Source organism: Mustela lutreola, chromosome 3, assembly GCF_030435805.1.
Source record: "Mustela lutreola isolate mMusLut2 chromosome 3, mMusLut2.pri, whole genome shotgun sequence".
NCBI classification, from domain to species: domain Eukaryota; kingdom Metazoa; phylum Chordata; class Mammalia; order Carnivora; family Mustelidae; genus Mustela; species Mustela lutreola.
This window is the reverse complement of record NC_081292.1, coordinates 16,278,039-16,293,122: the sequence shown is the minus strand read 5'-3', so window position 1 is coordinate 16,293,122 and position 15,084 is coordinate 16,278,039. Positions and strand designations below refer to the sequence as shown.

The window sequence follows — 15,084 nt, the reverse complement described above, 5'->3', positions numbered from 1 at the left end:
TTATTAAGTACTAAGCTGTGTTTGAAGAAGTCCACACCTCCCTATGGTGCATTAGGTGGGCACTTTTATTACCTGATTTTACAGGAAACTGGGCACAAGGGGGTTAGTTCACTTAAGGATAGAGCCTGGCTTTGAACAGAGGTAGATTGACCCGATACCTAAATTTTTAATCAGTCCACAATTTACTTGTTCTTATAGTGAAGGGGAAAGTGGGAAACATGTGTCTCCAGATATCAAACTTTGATGGGTAGTAGCAAATGCAGTTTTTGTAAATTCTAGCAAAGCAGTGATAACATGTATATTGCCTTTTAAGTGCTGTATCCCTCCAAGCCACTGGAGGGAATACTAGAATTTAGACCTAAAACGGAAAGTATGATTATTAAATATACAAGTATATGGCCATTGTCATATGCAATCTATGCTCCTCCCCTCTAATACCTCACGTCCCTGCCCAAACCCCTATGATCAAAAGAATTAATAACTCCTGAAATTTAGAATTATTCAGTACTGCTGTATTCCCATATAACCAAATGACTTAAACATTGCTTTTGGAGTTTTTAAAAATTATATCAAATTATATCAAATTTATATCAGGTATGTCCTGATATTAGATTTCCCCACAGGGTAAACTCTAAATAAATGGTTCTCCATTTGGAGCGATAAGTTTGAGTAAAGTAAGGAAAGACTTGTATGTAGAGCAATTCCAGTTAAGAAGAACAAGGTTCGAAATTAGAATACAGTGACATTTCCCGGATCAAGCACAAGAAAATGAGGGAAATCTTCCCTCATATCTAAAACACGAAATAGCGAAATAATATATCTGAGATATTATCATCAGTGTCTCCATTACAGTGTTTCCTTCTGCCCCTCATCACTCCACCTCTGTGGTTTGTTTCCAGGAAGAAAGTATAGAAGAAGTGAGAGAATTGATCAAGATTTCAGAGAAAGCATCAGAAGATAAAATGAAGGCGGTGCTCAGTGACTTCATCAGTCAAAGCAGGTACCGAGAGAGACAGCTGGCATATGGGTTGCTGAGCTTATATGAGATCAACTTTTAATTACCTTAGAAAATAGTGGATTTTCCATGAATTTAGATGGGCATTTTATAGTGTTCTATCCATCTTTATTTTCTTCAGTAATTGAGCTGGCATTTCTGGGCTTGCTATTTCTTCCTGACACTTGACTAGAGCATAAAGCAAAGAGGAAAAAAGAAAAAGAGAAGAAAGGAAAGACTCACTGCAGAGACTTTTAAATGAAACAAGAAAAATGCTAGTGACATTGAGCCCAGCATGCTTCTTTGCATTTAGTAGCTACTCAGCAACTATTTGACAATTAGGTGGATAAGTCATATCAAATACCATTTTGTAGAGTTTTTTTTTTTCTTAAAGATTTTATTTATTTATTTGACAGAGATCACAAGTAGGCAGAAAGGCAGGCAGAGAGAGGGGGGAGGGAGGCTCCCTGAGATCATGACCTGAGCCAAAGGCAGAGGCTTTAACCCACTGAGCCACCGAGGCACCCCAAGTAGAGTTTTTTTAATATAACATAATAAGCACCATTTAAGGTCTCTGATTCCAGGTAGCAAACAATATAATAAAATATTTAAAAATAGAGTATATTAGTTGCTTATTATGGAGTAACAAATGATTCTCCAATTTAGTTGCTAGAGTTTTGATGATCTCAGTTTGTATGGGTCAGGAGTCCAGGTGTGGCTTGGCAAGATCCTTTGCCAAGAGCCCTCAGACACGATGGTCAAGGCATTGAGGGAGGCTGCAGTTATCTTGAGGCTGCAGTGGGCAGGATTCATGGCCAAGACCACTCACGTGGTTATTTGTGGAACTCAGTTCTTCATGGGCTTTTGGATTGAGGACTTTCAGTTCCTTGCTGGCTCTTGGTTGGAAGCCAGACTCAATTCCTTACCATGTGGGCTACCTCTCATGACATGGTGGCTGACTTCATCAGAGTGACCAAGCTAGAAGAGTCATAGAGAACATGCCAGCAAGATGGAGGTCATGGTCTACTTAATCTCATCTTGGAAGTGGTATCCTATCACTCTTGACATACTCTACTATGAGCAAGTCCCTATGTCCAGTGCTCATTCAAAGGGAGGGAATTGCTCATTGGCAAGAAGAAACAGAAGATTATTACTGGGAGCCATTGTAGGGGCTGCCTATCACATAAGGAAGCAACCTGGGCTAACACTTGAATTTAATTGGCTCCAGACTTGAACAGAAAAGAGAATTTATAATAATGGAAGCAATGTAGAAAGGGCAGAGATTTATTTGATGGAGGGCAAAACTTAGTAGATAGGCGGTGGCTAAGTTGTTAGATTCTGATGTTCTGCTTTGTAAGCTCTCTTTCCTAATCTCTCGGTTACCCCACATTTTTACATTAAAAAAGGGAAGCAAATAAAAAATATATATATTTATTTCTGTCTTTCTTTTTCATTTCTCATTATAGAAGCAGTATGTTTTGGTGCTACTCCTGCTGTGAGCTAACTGCCACCTGAATTCTCTTTAAGCATCTTTGAAAAGCTCGATGATCTCGTATTTTTAGAAATAAAAATATTTTTGTGGGCAAATTATAGCTCAATAATTTTCTATATTGGAGGTTACTTGGGGTGATAAGCATTCCCCTTTCTCTTCAAGTTACAACCAACTAAAAACATATTTAAGATGGTCAGAGCTCAGAATGTTAGTTTTATATTTGGTAAACTTGGATTTGAGAAAACAGCGTGGACCTTAGGTCAAGGTGGACTTCTGCCTGCCCCCCGCCCCCAGCACACATTCATGGTTAAGCAGCTGAACCTCAAGGTCCTCCTTCCCCCCACCCCACCCTGCCGAGAAGAGACAGGCCACTTGTCATGTGAAGGTGAGGAGGCTGTCCATAGGCCACAGCAGGCTGGGTTTGAAAGATGAAAATGAACAGGAACAGGAACCATGGTCATTTACTCTGATTCTGATGAGGAAAGCACTGATTTTTCATCCTGTGAGAAAGGGAGAGAGAACTCAGAATTGTCTACCATGTCCCCTTGAGCTAGTCCATCCTGGGACTGCAATGGATTGTCTATGTGGCTCTCAGAAAGATAAATATGTGACAACAAGTTGCCTTCCTCAAAGCAGAATCTTTTTTATTCTTTTTAAAAATTAAGAGAAAATGTAACTTGACTACTATATCCACAGAGAATTTCTGGTGAGGTTTCTAAGTGCATTGAGGTCAGCCCTCATAGGAGGTGTATTATCTTAGACCTCCCCTTCTATTTCCGTGTTTCCTTTTGTTTCTCCTTGATTTTCTAAATCACAGTATTATGTGCTCATCTTACCAAAAAAAAAGTGTAGAAATGTATAACAAAAAAGTGTTCTCAATTCTCTCTCCAAGCTCACTCTCCAGATACAAGTGTGATTTGTCCTCCTGGATTTTTTTCCCGTGTGTTTGCAAACCCACACATTCATAAAAACACTCTATTTTTTTCAGAAATGTTGCACACTTTGCTCAGCAGGTTGCTTTTCCTCTCTACAACCCATCACTGGCATCTTTCTACAGTAGTACACAATAGTCCTCAATGTATCACATACTTAACTGGTCCCTGATATATTAGTTGTTTCTACTTATTTTCCTACTATAAACAATGCTAGGATTAAGAATCACTGTGTGAACATTTTCCTGCAAGAATTTTTAGTTATATTTGAAAGACAGGATTCTAGTTTAATTTTTGGATCAAATTATACAAATTATACAGACATTTAAATTTTGACAAGTGCTATCAAATTGTGTCTTAAACATTATTAGAGAAGAGTGACTATTTCCTCCACCAACTTCGAACATTATCCAATTTTTAATAGGTGAAAATGGTATTGATTTTAATTTGCATTTGTTATCTCTAATGAGGGCAATATATTACTTCCCCAAGTTTTAAAGCCATTGTATTTCTCTTCAATTGCATTTATAACCTCTACCGTTTTCTTATTGAGCACATTTTTAACATCATCCCTTAAAATGTTACCACTTAGTCTTTCGTATAGTTTTTTTTTTTTATATAATTTTTTACTTTTTATAAACATATATTTTTATCCCCAGGGGTACAGGTCTGTGAATCACCAGGTTTACACACTTCACAGCACTCACCAAAGCACATACCCTCCCCAATGTCCATAATCCCACCCCCTTCTCCCAAACCCCCTCCCCCCAGCAACCCTCAGTTTGTTTTGTGAGATTAAGAGTCACTTATGGTTTGTCTCCCTCTCAATCCCATCTTGTTTCATTTATTCTTCTCCTACCCACTTAAGCCCCCATGTTGCATCACCACTTCCTCATATCACGGAGATCATATGATAATTGTCTTTCTCTGCTTGACTTATTTCGCTAAGCATGATTTTAACATGTGAGGATATATTCCAGTATTGAGTCTAAAATAGTCTTTACATGCAACTTTTTGTGAAACTCTTGGTGTGTGTTAAATGTGTAAGATGATGGAAAACTGCATTATTTTGTGTTTGTTATGACCTTGAATAGCAATCATCATATATATGTATAAAAGAAAATAGGAAAACAAGCACTTATTCCCCCAAATTAATTTGGGGTCTGGGTATCATTTCCAGGCCTCACTTTGTCTCTTAGAAAAGTTAGTGCAGCATTGCTTAATTCTAAGTGAGAAATCTTTGGTCTGTGGCTTCATCAACTTTCCCATTGTATTGCAGAAAGCATTTCTGTAAATCTCTGGAATTGCATAAATGGATTTTCACTAAGTAGGTTTCAGAATTGTTATTCTTCTCCTACAGTACCTTTATCTCTGAAGCAGAGAAGAAACCCAAGATGTTGAACCAGACCACTTTAGATAAAAAACGACTTACGCTCTGCTGGCAGGAGCTGGTATGTGAAAATCTATTTATACTTTGAACAGAATTAAAACATGTGCTTTAAAAATAAACCTCACAGATGAGGCAGAGGTCATAGACCAGATGAGGATACGGTTCTAAAGGTTATACATTTTTGTGATGTAGAAGAATGAATGAGAAGGGAATATGTGGGCGAGTTGGAAAGGAGCTAGCATTTTCTGACCATTTATAAGAATGATTTAGAAGCCTACCAGTCCTACAACATATTCTGATGGATTTCTCCCTTGCCTATTTTCTTGACATCTGTATTTTGTCAAAGGCTATAGGCTCTTGGACTTGACCTTTTGCCTCACAAACTGAAAAACCAAAAATATAACTCTTCTCCCTGCTTCAGTTTCCTTCCATTAAGAATTGTGTGAGGAGTTGTAAGCATTCTTGACAACATGGCAGGAGTGCTGTGTCTGTAACAGTACATGTCTCATAGGTACTCAGTCCCTGTCACATGAGTGATGGCTGAGAAATTCCAGACCAACTCAGACCCTGGGTTATCTCACCTCGAAAATTTAGTTCCAGCAGTGGCACCGAGGGACGTTTTGAATGAGGCCGTGATAATTCTGCAAAGAAAAATTATTCAGTATTTAATGGTCAGGGACATTTATAAATTGTGAGTGGGTCCCAGAAAGATTAAATGATTTTTTAAAGGTCATAGCTAATTAATCGTAGTCCAGACACTTAAAACCCGTCTCTAAACTGGTTTCCCTTTCTTTCCAGAATGAAAGGTTTGTGTACTCCTCCTCTGGACTCCAAGGGAGGGCAGATTTTTACTCTATAGAAGATCTTTGTCCTACCCCATTTCTTCCTGAGCACCTCTGACAGCTCTTCCCTGTCTCTGCAGTGTCTGTCCACTACACATATTGCCCACAGAGCTCTATTTTCTTCTTAGCATCCAATAGTCCTTGGCCTGACCACAAGTGCACAAGTTTGATCTCTTGTAGTGGCTCACCTCTCCCTCCTCATCTCCGGGTCTCTGTTTCCACCTTCCCAGTGGACATGTCATCTGCTTGTCTCACAACACCTCCAACTCTTAAACCCATCCTATTAAACCCATCCTATTAAACCCATTTAAACCCACTAAACCTTGTCCCCATCCTGTATTAGCACCACCAGCCACGCTTGTTGCTCCAACCAGATGCCTGCACTCAACTTTGAATCCTTATCCCTAACCCTCAACAATCACTTCGGCTATAGGCCCTATTGATTCCTCCCCTTAAAGACTCTGGAATGGGCTCCACTTCTTCATCCCCAGAATCGCAGCCTAAACTGACTTTCTTAGCACCCACTAGGCCCAGTCTATTGCAGTAGGCTTTCTTCAACCCATCTTCCATACCACAACCAGAATGGTCTTTCTAAAATACAAACCTGATTAGATCACCATTGCTCCAAAAATCACTGGCATTTGTCAATCCTTCATACCCTCCATCTGAAATTGGTTCCTCTGTCTGGACTGTCCTTTTTCTTCTTTTTTTTTCCCCTTTTCTTTCTTTTTTTAAGATTTTATTTATTTTATTTCTTAAATTCAATTAGCCAAGGTGTAGTTTTTTTTTTTAATTTAATTTTATTTTTTCAGTGTTCCAAGACTCACTGTTTATGCACCACACCCAGTGCTCCATGCAATACATGCCCTCCTTAATACCCACCACCAGGCTCACCCATCTCCCCCTCCTCCTCCCCTCCAAAACCCTCAGTTTGTTTCTCAGAGTCCACGTTCTCACGTGGTTCATCTCCCCCTCCAATTTCCCCCAGCTCACTTCTTCTCTCTAACTCCCAATGTCTTCTGTATTATTCCTTATGCTCTGCAAGTAAGTAAAACCATATGATAATTGGCTTTCTCTGCTTGACCTATTTCATTCAGCATAATCTCCTCCAGTCCCAGCCATATTGATACAAAAGTTGGGTATTCATGCTTTCTGGTGGAGGCATAATATTCCATTGTGTATATAAACCACATCTTCCTTCTCCATTCATCCGTTGAAGGGCATCTTGGCTCTTTCCACAGTTTGGCAATTGTGGCCATTGCGGCTATGAACATTGGGGTACATATGGCCCATCTTTTCAGTACATCTGTATCTTTAGGGTAAATACTAAGTAGTGCAATTGCAGGGTCATAGGGTAGCTCTATTTTTAATTTTTTGAGGAATCTCCACACTGTTTCCCAACATCATTAGTTTTTGATATAATGTTCAATGATTCATTAGATGAGTATATCACCTAGTGCTCATCATATCACATGCCCTCTTTAATGCTCATCACACAGTTATCCCAACCCCCACCCACCTCCCTTTCCACAACCATCAGTTTTTTTCCTGGAGTCAAGAGTCTCATGGTTTGTCTCACTTTCTGATTTCTTCTCATTCAGTTTCCACCCCCAACTCCTATTGTCCTCTGCATTATTCTTTATGTTCCACATATGAGTGAAAACATACGGTATCACCTGATGAATTCTGCTTGTTGTTTAAGTCTTAGCTCAAATGTCATGTCATCTGTAAAACCTAGCTCTGTCTCTTTCTGGTTCCCTGAAGTTTTGCACATATATTGCTTTCAGCTCACCAAATTGTCAAAGTCTCAGGGAAAGGAAGCCTGTGTCTTCTCCTGTCCTAGGCCTTGGCTCCTAGGACAGTACCTGGTCCGTAGCAGATATTCAGTCCTCCTGGTCAGCACGAACATGAGGCTTCCTATGGCAGGCCCTGTGCTAGGTGCTAGGAACATAATAGAGCTATAAGGACTTGGTACTTGCCCCTGACTTATTCATTCCACAAACATTTATTTAACACCTACTATATGCCGGGAACTCTGCAGGACACTGAGAATAAGTAAAAAAGAAGTAAGAACTAGCCAGAGGAGGTCCCTGTCCAGTGGAAGTTTATATTTTAGTGGAGTAGACAGAAGATAGAAATGTAAACAACAAATAAACAAAAATTATTACAGGTTATGAATATGAAGAAAACTTTGTAAGGCCGCAGTGGTCAGGAGAACATGGGAATACATGAGGCAGTGGTGACATTTAAGCTGAGACCTGAGAAGGAACGAGTCATGCAGAGTCCAAGAAGGACATCTGAGCAGGAGGAAAGCCCCCCACACACTGGTCTTGAGGATGGACTGAGCATGGCATATTTTTGGCCCTCTTGAGGACCTGTGTGCTCGCGGCCAGTGTACGAAGCGATACAATGAGATGAACCAGAGAGTAGACCAGGCCCATTCATTCAGTGTCTCGGAAATCACAGGGCAGTGTTTAAGGGTTTCCTGAGCACAAAAATGTGGCTGAATGAATGAATTCAAATAAACATTTTTGGATGTTCCAAACGTTCACTTTGAGCTCCCTTTCTGCATTTCTCAAATAATGCCGGTTTGATCTGGAAGCATTCCTCCAAACCTCTGAAGAGGTAGTAAGAGCAGCGAGGAAGGATGTGGGTTCTGGACTCTGCTGGGGCTCTGCTTGGGCTTGGCCTCTCTGTACTGCATTCTTCTCCCTCCTCAGCTATGGTGCCCACCCTAGAAGGCTGCTGTGAGGAACAACAAGGATTAATTCCAGAGCTAGAGCTTTGCCCGACAGGGACTAAGAACTCAATGTATTTTAGTTACTTTTGTATGAGAGAGCCAGAACTCTGGGACCCTGACAGACCTCTGACTTTTCTGGGCCTTGGCTTCTCATCTGTCAAACAAAGGTGAGATGATACTTACTGCCTCCACATGCCTATGAAATTTTTATTAAACGGGCAGCATGCACACAGGCAGACCCTGAACTAGCCTTGTGCGTGGCTCAGTGTGGAACTTACAAGCACCTTCAGGATCCTCCAGCAACCGGTAGTACTTGTCCCAATTTCTAGAAAGATCTACATTGATTCTTGTCCTGTTTCAGGAAGCAATGGCCAAGGAGGCCAAGGGGATCATTCAGCAACAGAAGAAAAAGTTATCTCTTGATGAAATGATCCATGAAGCAGAAAACTTGGTGGAAAAACTCCGCTTCCTTGTCGATGAGGTAATCAACTTTAAAGGCAAACTTCCCTTGGGAGATTAGATCAACTGTATTCCTAGTGAGGTTTGAATATTTGATGAGGATGAAGAGGGAGACCAGTACTTTCTCCCAAGCACTGCTGAGCTGAGCAGGCATGATTAGTTTAGGGATGAGAATGGAGAGTCTTAAATTAAGCCAAAAATGTACAGCTTCATTGATTTTTAAATGAAGCCTGAATATTCAGCAGAAATAAAAAACATGTTCCTTAATGGAATCAAGAAAATTCAAAATAAGTATGGGAACTTTGATAAGATTTCAACTCTAAGAGAATTTAAACTCATCTCCAGCAAAAGTCAAAAAGGCATCTCATTTTTTTTTTAAAATTTTTTATTTTTTATAAACATTTATTTTTATCCCCAGGGGTACAGGTCTGTGAATCACCAGGTTTACACACTTCACAGCACTCATTTTAAAGTTAGTTGTAATTAGTATCTTTTGTGACTTCTAGAATGATCTAAAAAGGTCCTCATATTTGCTTTGGTCAGATACCAGATTTTGTGTGGGAAGATTTCAAGGAATAGTACAGATCTACTGCTTCTGTCAATCTCAAAAGTTTTATTTCTTGTTGCAAAGCTTTCATTCCCTGAGGACAAAATAAGCAGTGAGAGAGGAAGTTATGTTAGTAGATACAGGAATTTTATTAAGCACCCAGAAGTTTCAAACCAAGCATCAGGACTTTAGGTCTGTGACTTACTCACCTTCTGACTAGGAAAACCTCTTTGTTGATGTTTCTATTTCCATACCTGGAGAGAAGGGATGCCCTCTTTGGGAACAAATGACACCAGAGGATTATAGGGTTAGAAAGACAGAGCACCTGCTTTGAGCCCAAGAAAACCAAAACATAGTCTATAACAATGTACCTCCCTTTTGATTTGGTAAATATGCTGGCTCAGAAATGTGCATTTTAAACACTCATAACATAATGGGCCTCTTGACAGGGAATTCTGCAATTCCTGTCTTGATTAGGTCAATTTTATTATTTTTTTTAAAAGATTTTATTTATTTATTTGACAGAGAGAGATCACAAGCAGGCAGAGAGGCAGGCAGAGAGAGAGGAGGAAGCAGGCTCCCTGCTGAGCAGAGAGCCTGATGCGGGGCTCAATCCCAGGACCCTGGGATCATGACCTGAGCCGAAGGCGGCAGCTTAACCCACTGAGCCACCCAGGCGCCCCTGATTAGGTCAATTTTAAAGTAGAATTTTATGTGCTATTTAGTCGAGTTTCTCCTGAATAACCACCTAAAATGGAAGTGAGATACTTAGTAACCATATTATAGGTCAAAAGTTCCTTGTAGAATTGTTTTTCCTTCCTGATAAGTAAATAGAAAGACATTCAAAGACATGCATGGATTTTTTTTTCTTTTTCATTTGAATATTCTGGAATGTTACCTGACTTTTAAGAGGATCAATGATTGAAAAACAATCTGAGGGGTTTGAAGTAGCGGGGGGGGGGGGGGGGGGGGGGTGGGAGGTCAGGGTACCAGGTGGTGGGTATTATAGAGGGCACGGATTGCTTGGAGCACTGGGTGTGGTGAAAAAATAATGATACTGTTATGCTGAAAATAAATAAGTGAAAAAAAAATTAAAAAAAAAAAAGAGGACCAATGATTGAGGATGAATCATTACGTGATTACAAAAAAGCAAAACCAAAGGGGAAGATATTTTGTTCCATAGATGGGAGATAAGTAGGCCACTAGAGATGCCACATCGTGGGTCCAACTTGCGTTATACTTAAAGGACCATAGCACAGTTGGGGTATGGAGTTTACATGTACTTGTGTCATGACATAGTTTTTCTCCAAGAAGTTATACTTGCTTACTTTCGTGGATGTTTAAGTGACTAGATGGTTTAAGTCACAGAATGTGTTTTACAGAGGGGGACTCTTTCAGGATAGGAGAACACTGGAAGGGTACTTGTTAAGCACCCACCCATCAAACCCATTCCCCTCTGTTCCCACAGCCACAGCACACCATCCCCGATGTCTTCATCTGGATGCTTAGCAACAACAAGAAAGTGGCATATGCCCGCATCCCCTCCAAAGACCTGCTCTATTCCCCCAACAGGGAGCAGATGGGAAAACACTGTGGGAAGATCAAAACTCATTTCCTCAAAGTAAGTCTGTACTATTTTTGACTCAAATGCAAGAAATCTCTGTTTTTCCTGAGTCTCTCAGCATTCCTAGTATGTGTCCATATCTCTGACTCTTCCCCCCAAACTTTCAAAGATCTGAGGACAGACCACTGAAACACCTAGCCCCCTCTTGATTCTAACTGTGATTTGGTAGACCATCCTAAGACTGAATATTTTTCAGTTTTCCAATTAATATGTCAACAGGCTCATATAAAGGTTTTCTTTCTTTTTTTTTTTTTTTTTTTAAATCTAGGTGGTGTACCTTAAGATTGCTTTAATTTTTATTTCTTTGATTACTAGGAGAAACAAACATTTTTCTATTAGTTTTCTCTTGTGTAATTTGTCCAATGCATCTTTTCATATGAATTCATTTGTATTTTAAAAATAAATTACAGGAGAAAAGGTTTGTATTTCACAGAACTGGTAGCTTGGGATTCCTCGTGGGGCTTCAACTGTGAAATTTCCTCTTGGGTCCATGCACCCTTCATGAAGACAGGTCACCAGATGCCTCCCTTGATGCCTCATGAATGGACAACCATAGAAACAATCTCCAGGAGGTTGCTGCTGCTGACTCTAAATCAAACTCTGAGCCTTTCTTAGAGACCCTGGGTATTTTACTTCTACTACAAATTTATATCTCGGAAGTAGACTCAGGCAAATCTGGAGGAGGAATGGTCCAGAAGAGGCTCACCACTCACTAGTGACTGACAAGAATGTGTAATTTGACTGATTAACTCTTCCCAACTCATCATTGACTTTCCTGGCAATTGTAGTTCTGATTTCTTGCTATAACATAATTACGTTCTACTGCCTCAGAGACAGTGTGAAGAGGCTCACTAACCATGCCATATGAAGAATGGGTGAAGAGATAATGCTTAACTGACAAGACTTGACAACACGATAGAGCTTTTAAGTGTCTGTAGGGCAAGCACATGGATGATAATTGAGTATGTGTGTTTGTTTCCAGAGGACAGAACCAAGCCTGGTGATAGCTGTGACAAGGAAATGCGCCCTCTATAGAGGTCCATATTTGTTCTCTGTCCCCTTGATATAAACATGTCAGTGGGCAGCTAGATTAGATAGTCCCCAAGTGCCATCCAAATATTAGAGTCTACCTTAGATGTGATTGTTAAATGTGGCAGACAGAAGAGGCATTAGGGGATAATGATTTAATGCTTGGGCTTTGAAATGAAGTGAATCCAGGTGGAAATTTGTGTTGGCTTATCAGGGCTGCTGTAACAAAGGACCAGCAAGTGCCTTAAACAACAGAAATGTATTATCTTCCAATTCTGACATTCAGGTATGGGCAGAGCCATTCTCCCTCTGGAAGTTCTAGGGAAGCACCTGTTCTAGCTTCTGGTAGTTCCTTGCCTTATGGGATCATAACTCCAAACTCTACACTGTGTTCTCCCTAGGGTGTGTCTCTTCACATGAAGTCCTTTTTGTAAGAACTCCATTCTCCTCTCCATCTCCCCATGTCCTGCATGTTATTTCTTATGCTCCACAAATAAGTGAGAAGGGAGTTGAGGGAAATTGGAGGGGGAGATGAACCATGAAAGACTATGGACTCTGAAAAACAATCTGAGGGTTTTGAAGGGGTGGAGGGTAGGAGGTTGGGGAAACCTGGTGGTGGGTATTATGGAGGGCACGGATTGCATGGAGCACTGGGTGTGGTGCATAAACAATGAATTCTGTTACACTGAAAAGAAATTAAATTTTAAAAAAATGAAATCTTAGGGAAAAAGATAGAACCATACTCTAGTTTGACTTCATGTCAACTGTATCTGCCATGACCCTATTTCCAAACAAGGTCACATTCTAAAGTATTGGGGGTTAGGACTTTCATGTATGAATTTAAGGGGAGCGCAGTTTAACCTATTCCAGAATTCTGGGTTTAATATTTACAAGCTGTGTGACCTTGGGCAAGTTACTTAACATCTCTGTGTTTCCTATTCTTCCTCCAGCAAATGGAGACGATGCTGAGGGTAAGGTGTGTAATTGCCCATAAAGCAGGCAGAGTGAACATCATCCGGATTAACCCCTCAATAAATGTTGGCATTCAAACAAATGACCATCTGATATCTAGAGTCCCTTTCTGGAATTGTGTGCCCCTTTGTATCCAGTGAAGTATTTGCGGCTCTGTGTGTTGTTTTCTATCAAGTGTGTAATGTGAATCTTAAACTGATCCCTGTGAAGCTGTAACTGAAAAAAAGAAAAAAAAAGTTCCCTGTTGCTATTTATCACAAATGTTAAGGTTTCTCTTCAACTTTCTCCATCCAAGGAATTCTGGGGTTACAAGCAACATTTGTCTTAAAAATAGCAAATCGTTTGAGAAGGCTCCATGCTAAAAATACTAGAAAATCAGTGTAAAGTTCCTTCTTCCTAAGTATTTGGAAGTATGCTGACTTTATTTAAAATTAGAACAAAGAACAGCAGTCACAGGAAGCCTGAGGACAGACATAACTGAGAATTGAGGCCCTCCGTCCCTAGCCTCAGCTTACGTCTGTCTGTATTTTCCTTTTGCCACTGGGATCACTTTGGGTGATGGCTTTTTAAATTTTGTTGAATTCAATTGCTCTGACTTGATGACCCATCTTGGTGAGATGATTCAGCAAAACTATTTTCAGTCCAGTTTTGATCATCACCCGTGCTTTTTCTTCCCTCTCTACACCTCTCGTTATGTCCTTCTCTTGGTGAGTCTGAAAAAAGCAAGAGCAGCCCCAGGGAGGCAAAATGTGCGCCCACCTACTACTCACTCTGGCTTCTTAGCTGAGAATTAAAAACACAGCAAGACAGAGCAGAGAGTGCAACCCTCCAAAATCTCCAGGCTGGAGATTCCTCCAAGTTTATGCTGTGGGACAGCTGGCCTTTGGGTGGCCCCATGAGCTTCCATGTTTAAACCCACCTGAAAGGTTGCAGGTGCCCCCCCCTTCCCCAGGGTCTCACAGTACCCCTTACCAGTGAAGGGTTCCCAGAAGTTCTGCAGTCAGAAAACATCTCTAACCTTTACAACGCATGCTTGCCAATGTTACTCATCTAGAATAGTTATTTACAGATGTTAGGAAACTCCTTTCACGAGGGGCCCAGTTTGGGGAATATTAATCTAGAGGAAATCAAATTGCCTCATCTGAAGTCACATGGCCAAATAAATAGTAAATTGTAATAGTAAATCATGGTTTCTGGTTCCATGATCTTTCTTGTTTTCTAATTTAAATATACTATAATGTTTTAGTGAACAGGATGGACTCTTTGGAACAAAATTTGCTGCGCTCAGCCTGATCCACCCACCGAAAGAAGAGAGCCATCCCACTTCAGTCTCATCCCCACTGTACCCCCAGTGGCCATAGGGCAGGAAAGGACATTCATGACCAAAAGGAAACTATGTGTGCAAGGAACTGGACATACTCAGAGCCCAGTGGGAGGGTGGCTCTCCACCTTCCTTTCCTCTCTGCCTGCGTGAAGTCCCCCTGCTCCAACTCACCTCCATCTGAATCCCATCTCCTGAGTCCCATCACTTCTCAGGACCCCAACTTTGAATCCAGCTTCCCTAGGATCAGCACAAAGTGGCGACTGGGTCTTGCCACAGACTGAAACCTCTACAAGGCGAGCACACCCTGTCTTTCTAACTTCAGTTTGTATGAATTACCATCTCTTACCCACACAATGAGCAGGGTCCCTCATCCTTGTCTGTGTCATTCTCTTTCTTCTCTGAAAGCTTTTAGCAAATCCCCTCCTGGCGCAGAGTCAGCACTGAGCCTCCGCTCCACTGTTAGTTCCCTCCCCTGTGTCTCTCTGTTCAAGCCTTCCCTCTTCCTGGGATGCCTTCTCTACTGGTCCAACTCTGGAAGTACCCATTAAAGCCCAGCCAAATAGTTGACTCACAAAGAAAAGATGAAAACACCTGCTCCTACTTCTCTGCTCCCTTAGCCTTTTCTCTTACCCTTGACCTTATCCTTGAATAAATGAATAAAAGGCAACATCCTTGTCTAGATGTGAGCTAATAAAGGAGGGCCTGGAAGTGTGTCTCGGTCATTGTGATTCCCTCCTGA

At 40.8% G+C, this 15,084-nt stretch overlaps 1 protein-coding gene across 2 annotated transcripts in view; it reads left to right on the top strand.

Annotated features, from left to right (window-relative positions):
• FER1L6 (fer-1 like family member 6) overlaps positions 1-15,084 on the top strand; it is a 159,123-nt gene that overhangs the window by 79,944 nt on the left and 64,095 nt on the right. For both annotated transcript variants that reach the window (XM_059165676.1, XM_059165678.1), the window contains exons 15-18: positions 900-1,000; positions 4,779-4,869; positions 8,752-8,871; positions 10,865-11,017. In XM_059165676.1, coding sequence (XP_059021659.1) covers positions 900-1,000; positions 4,779-4,869; positions 8,752-8,871; positions 10,865-11,017 — 465 coding nt within the window. The remainder of the gene's footprint in view (positions 1-899; positions 1,001-4,778; positions 4,870-8,751; positions 8,872-10,864; positions 11,018-15,084) is intronic.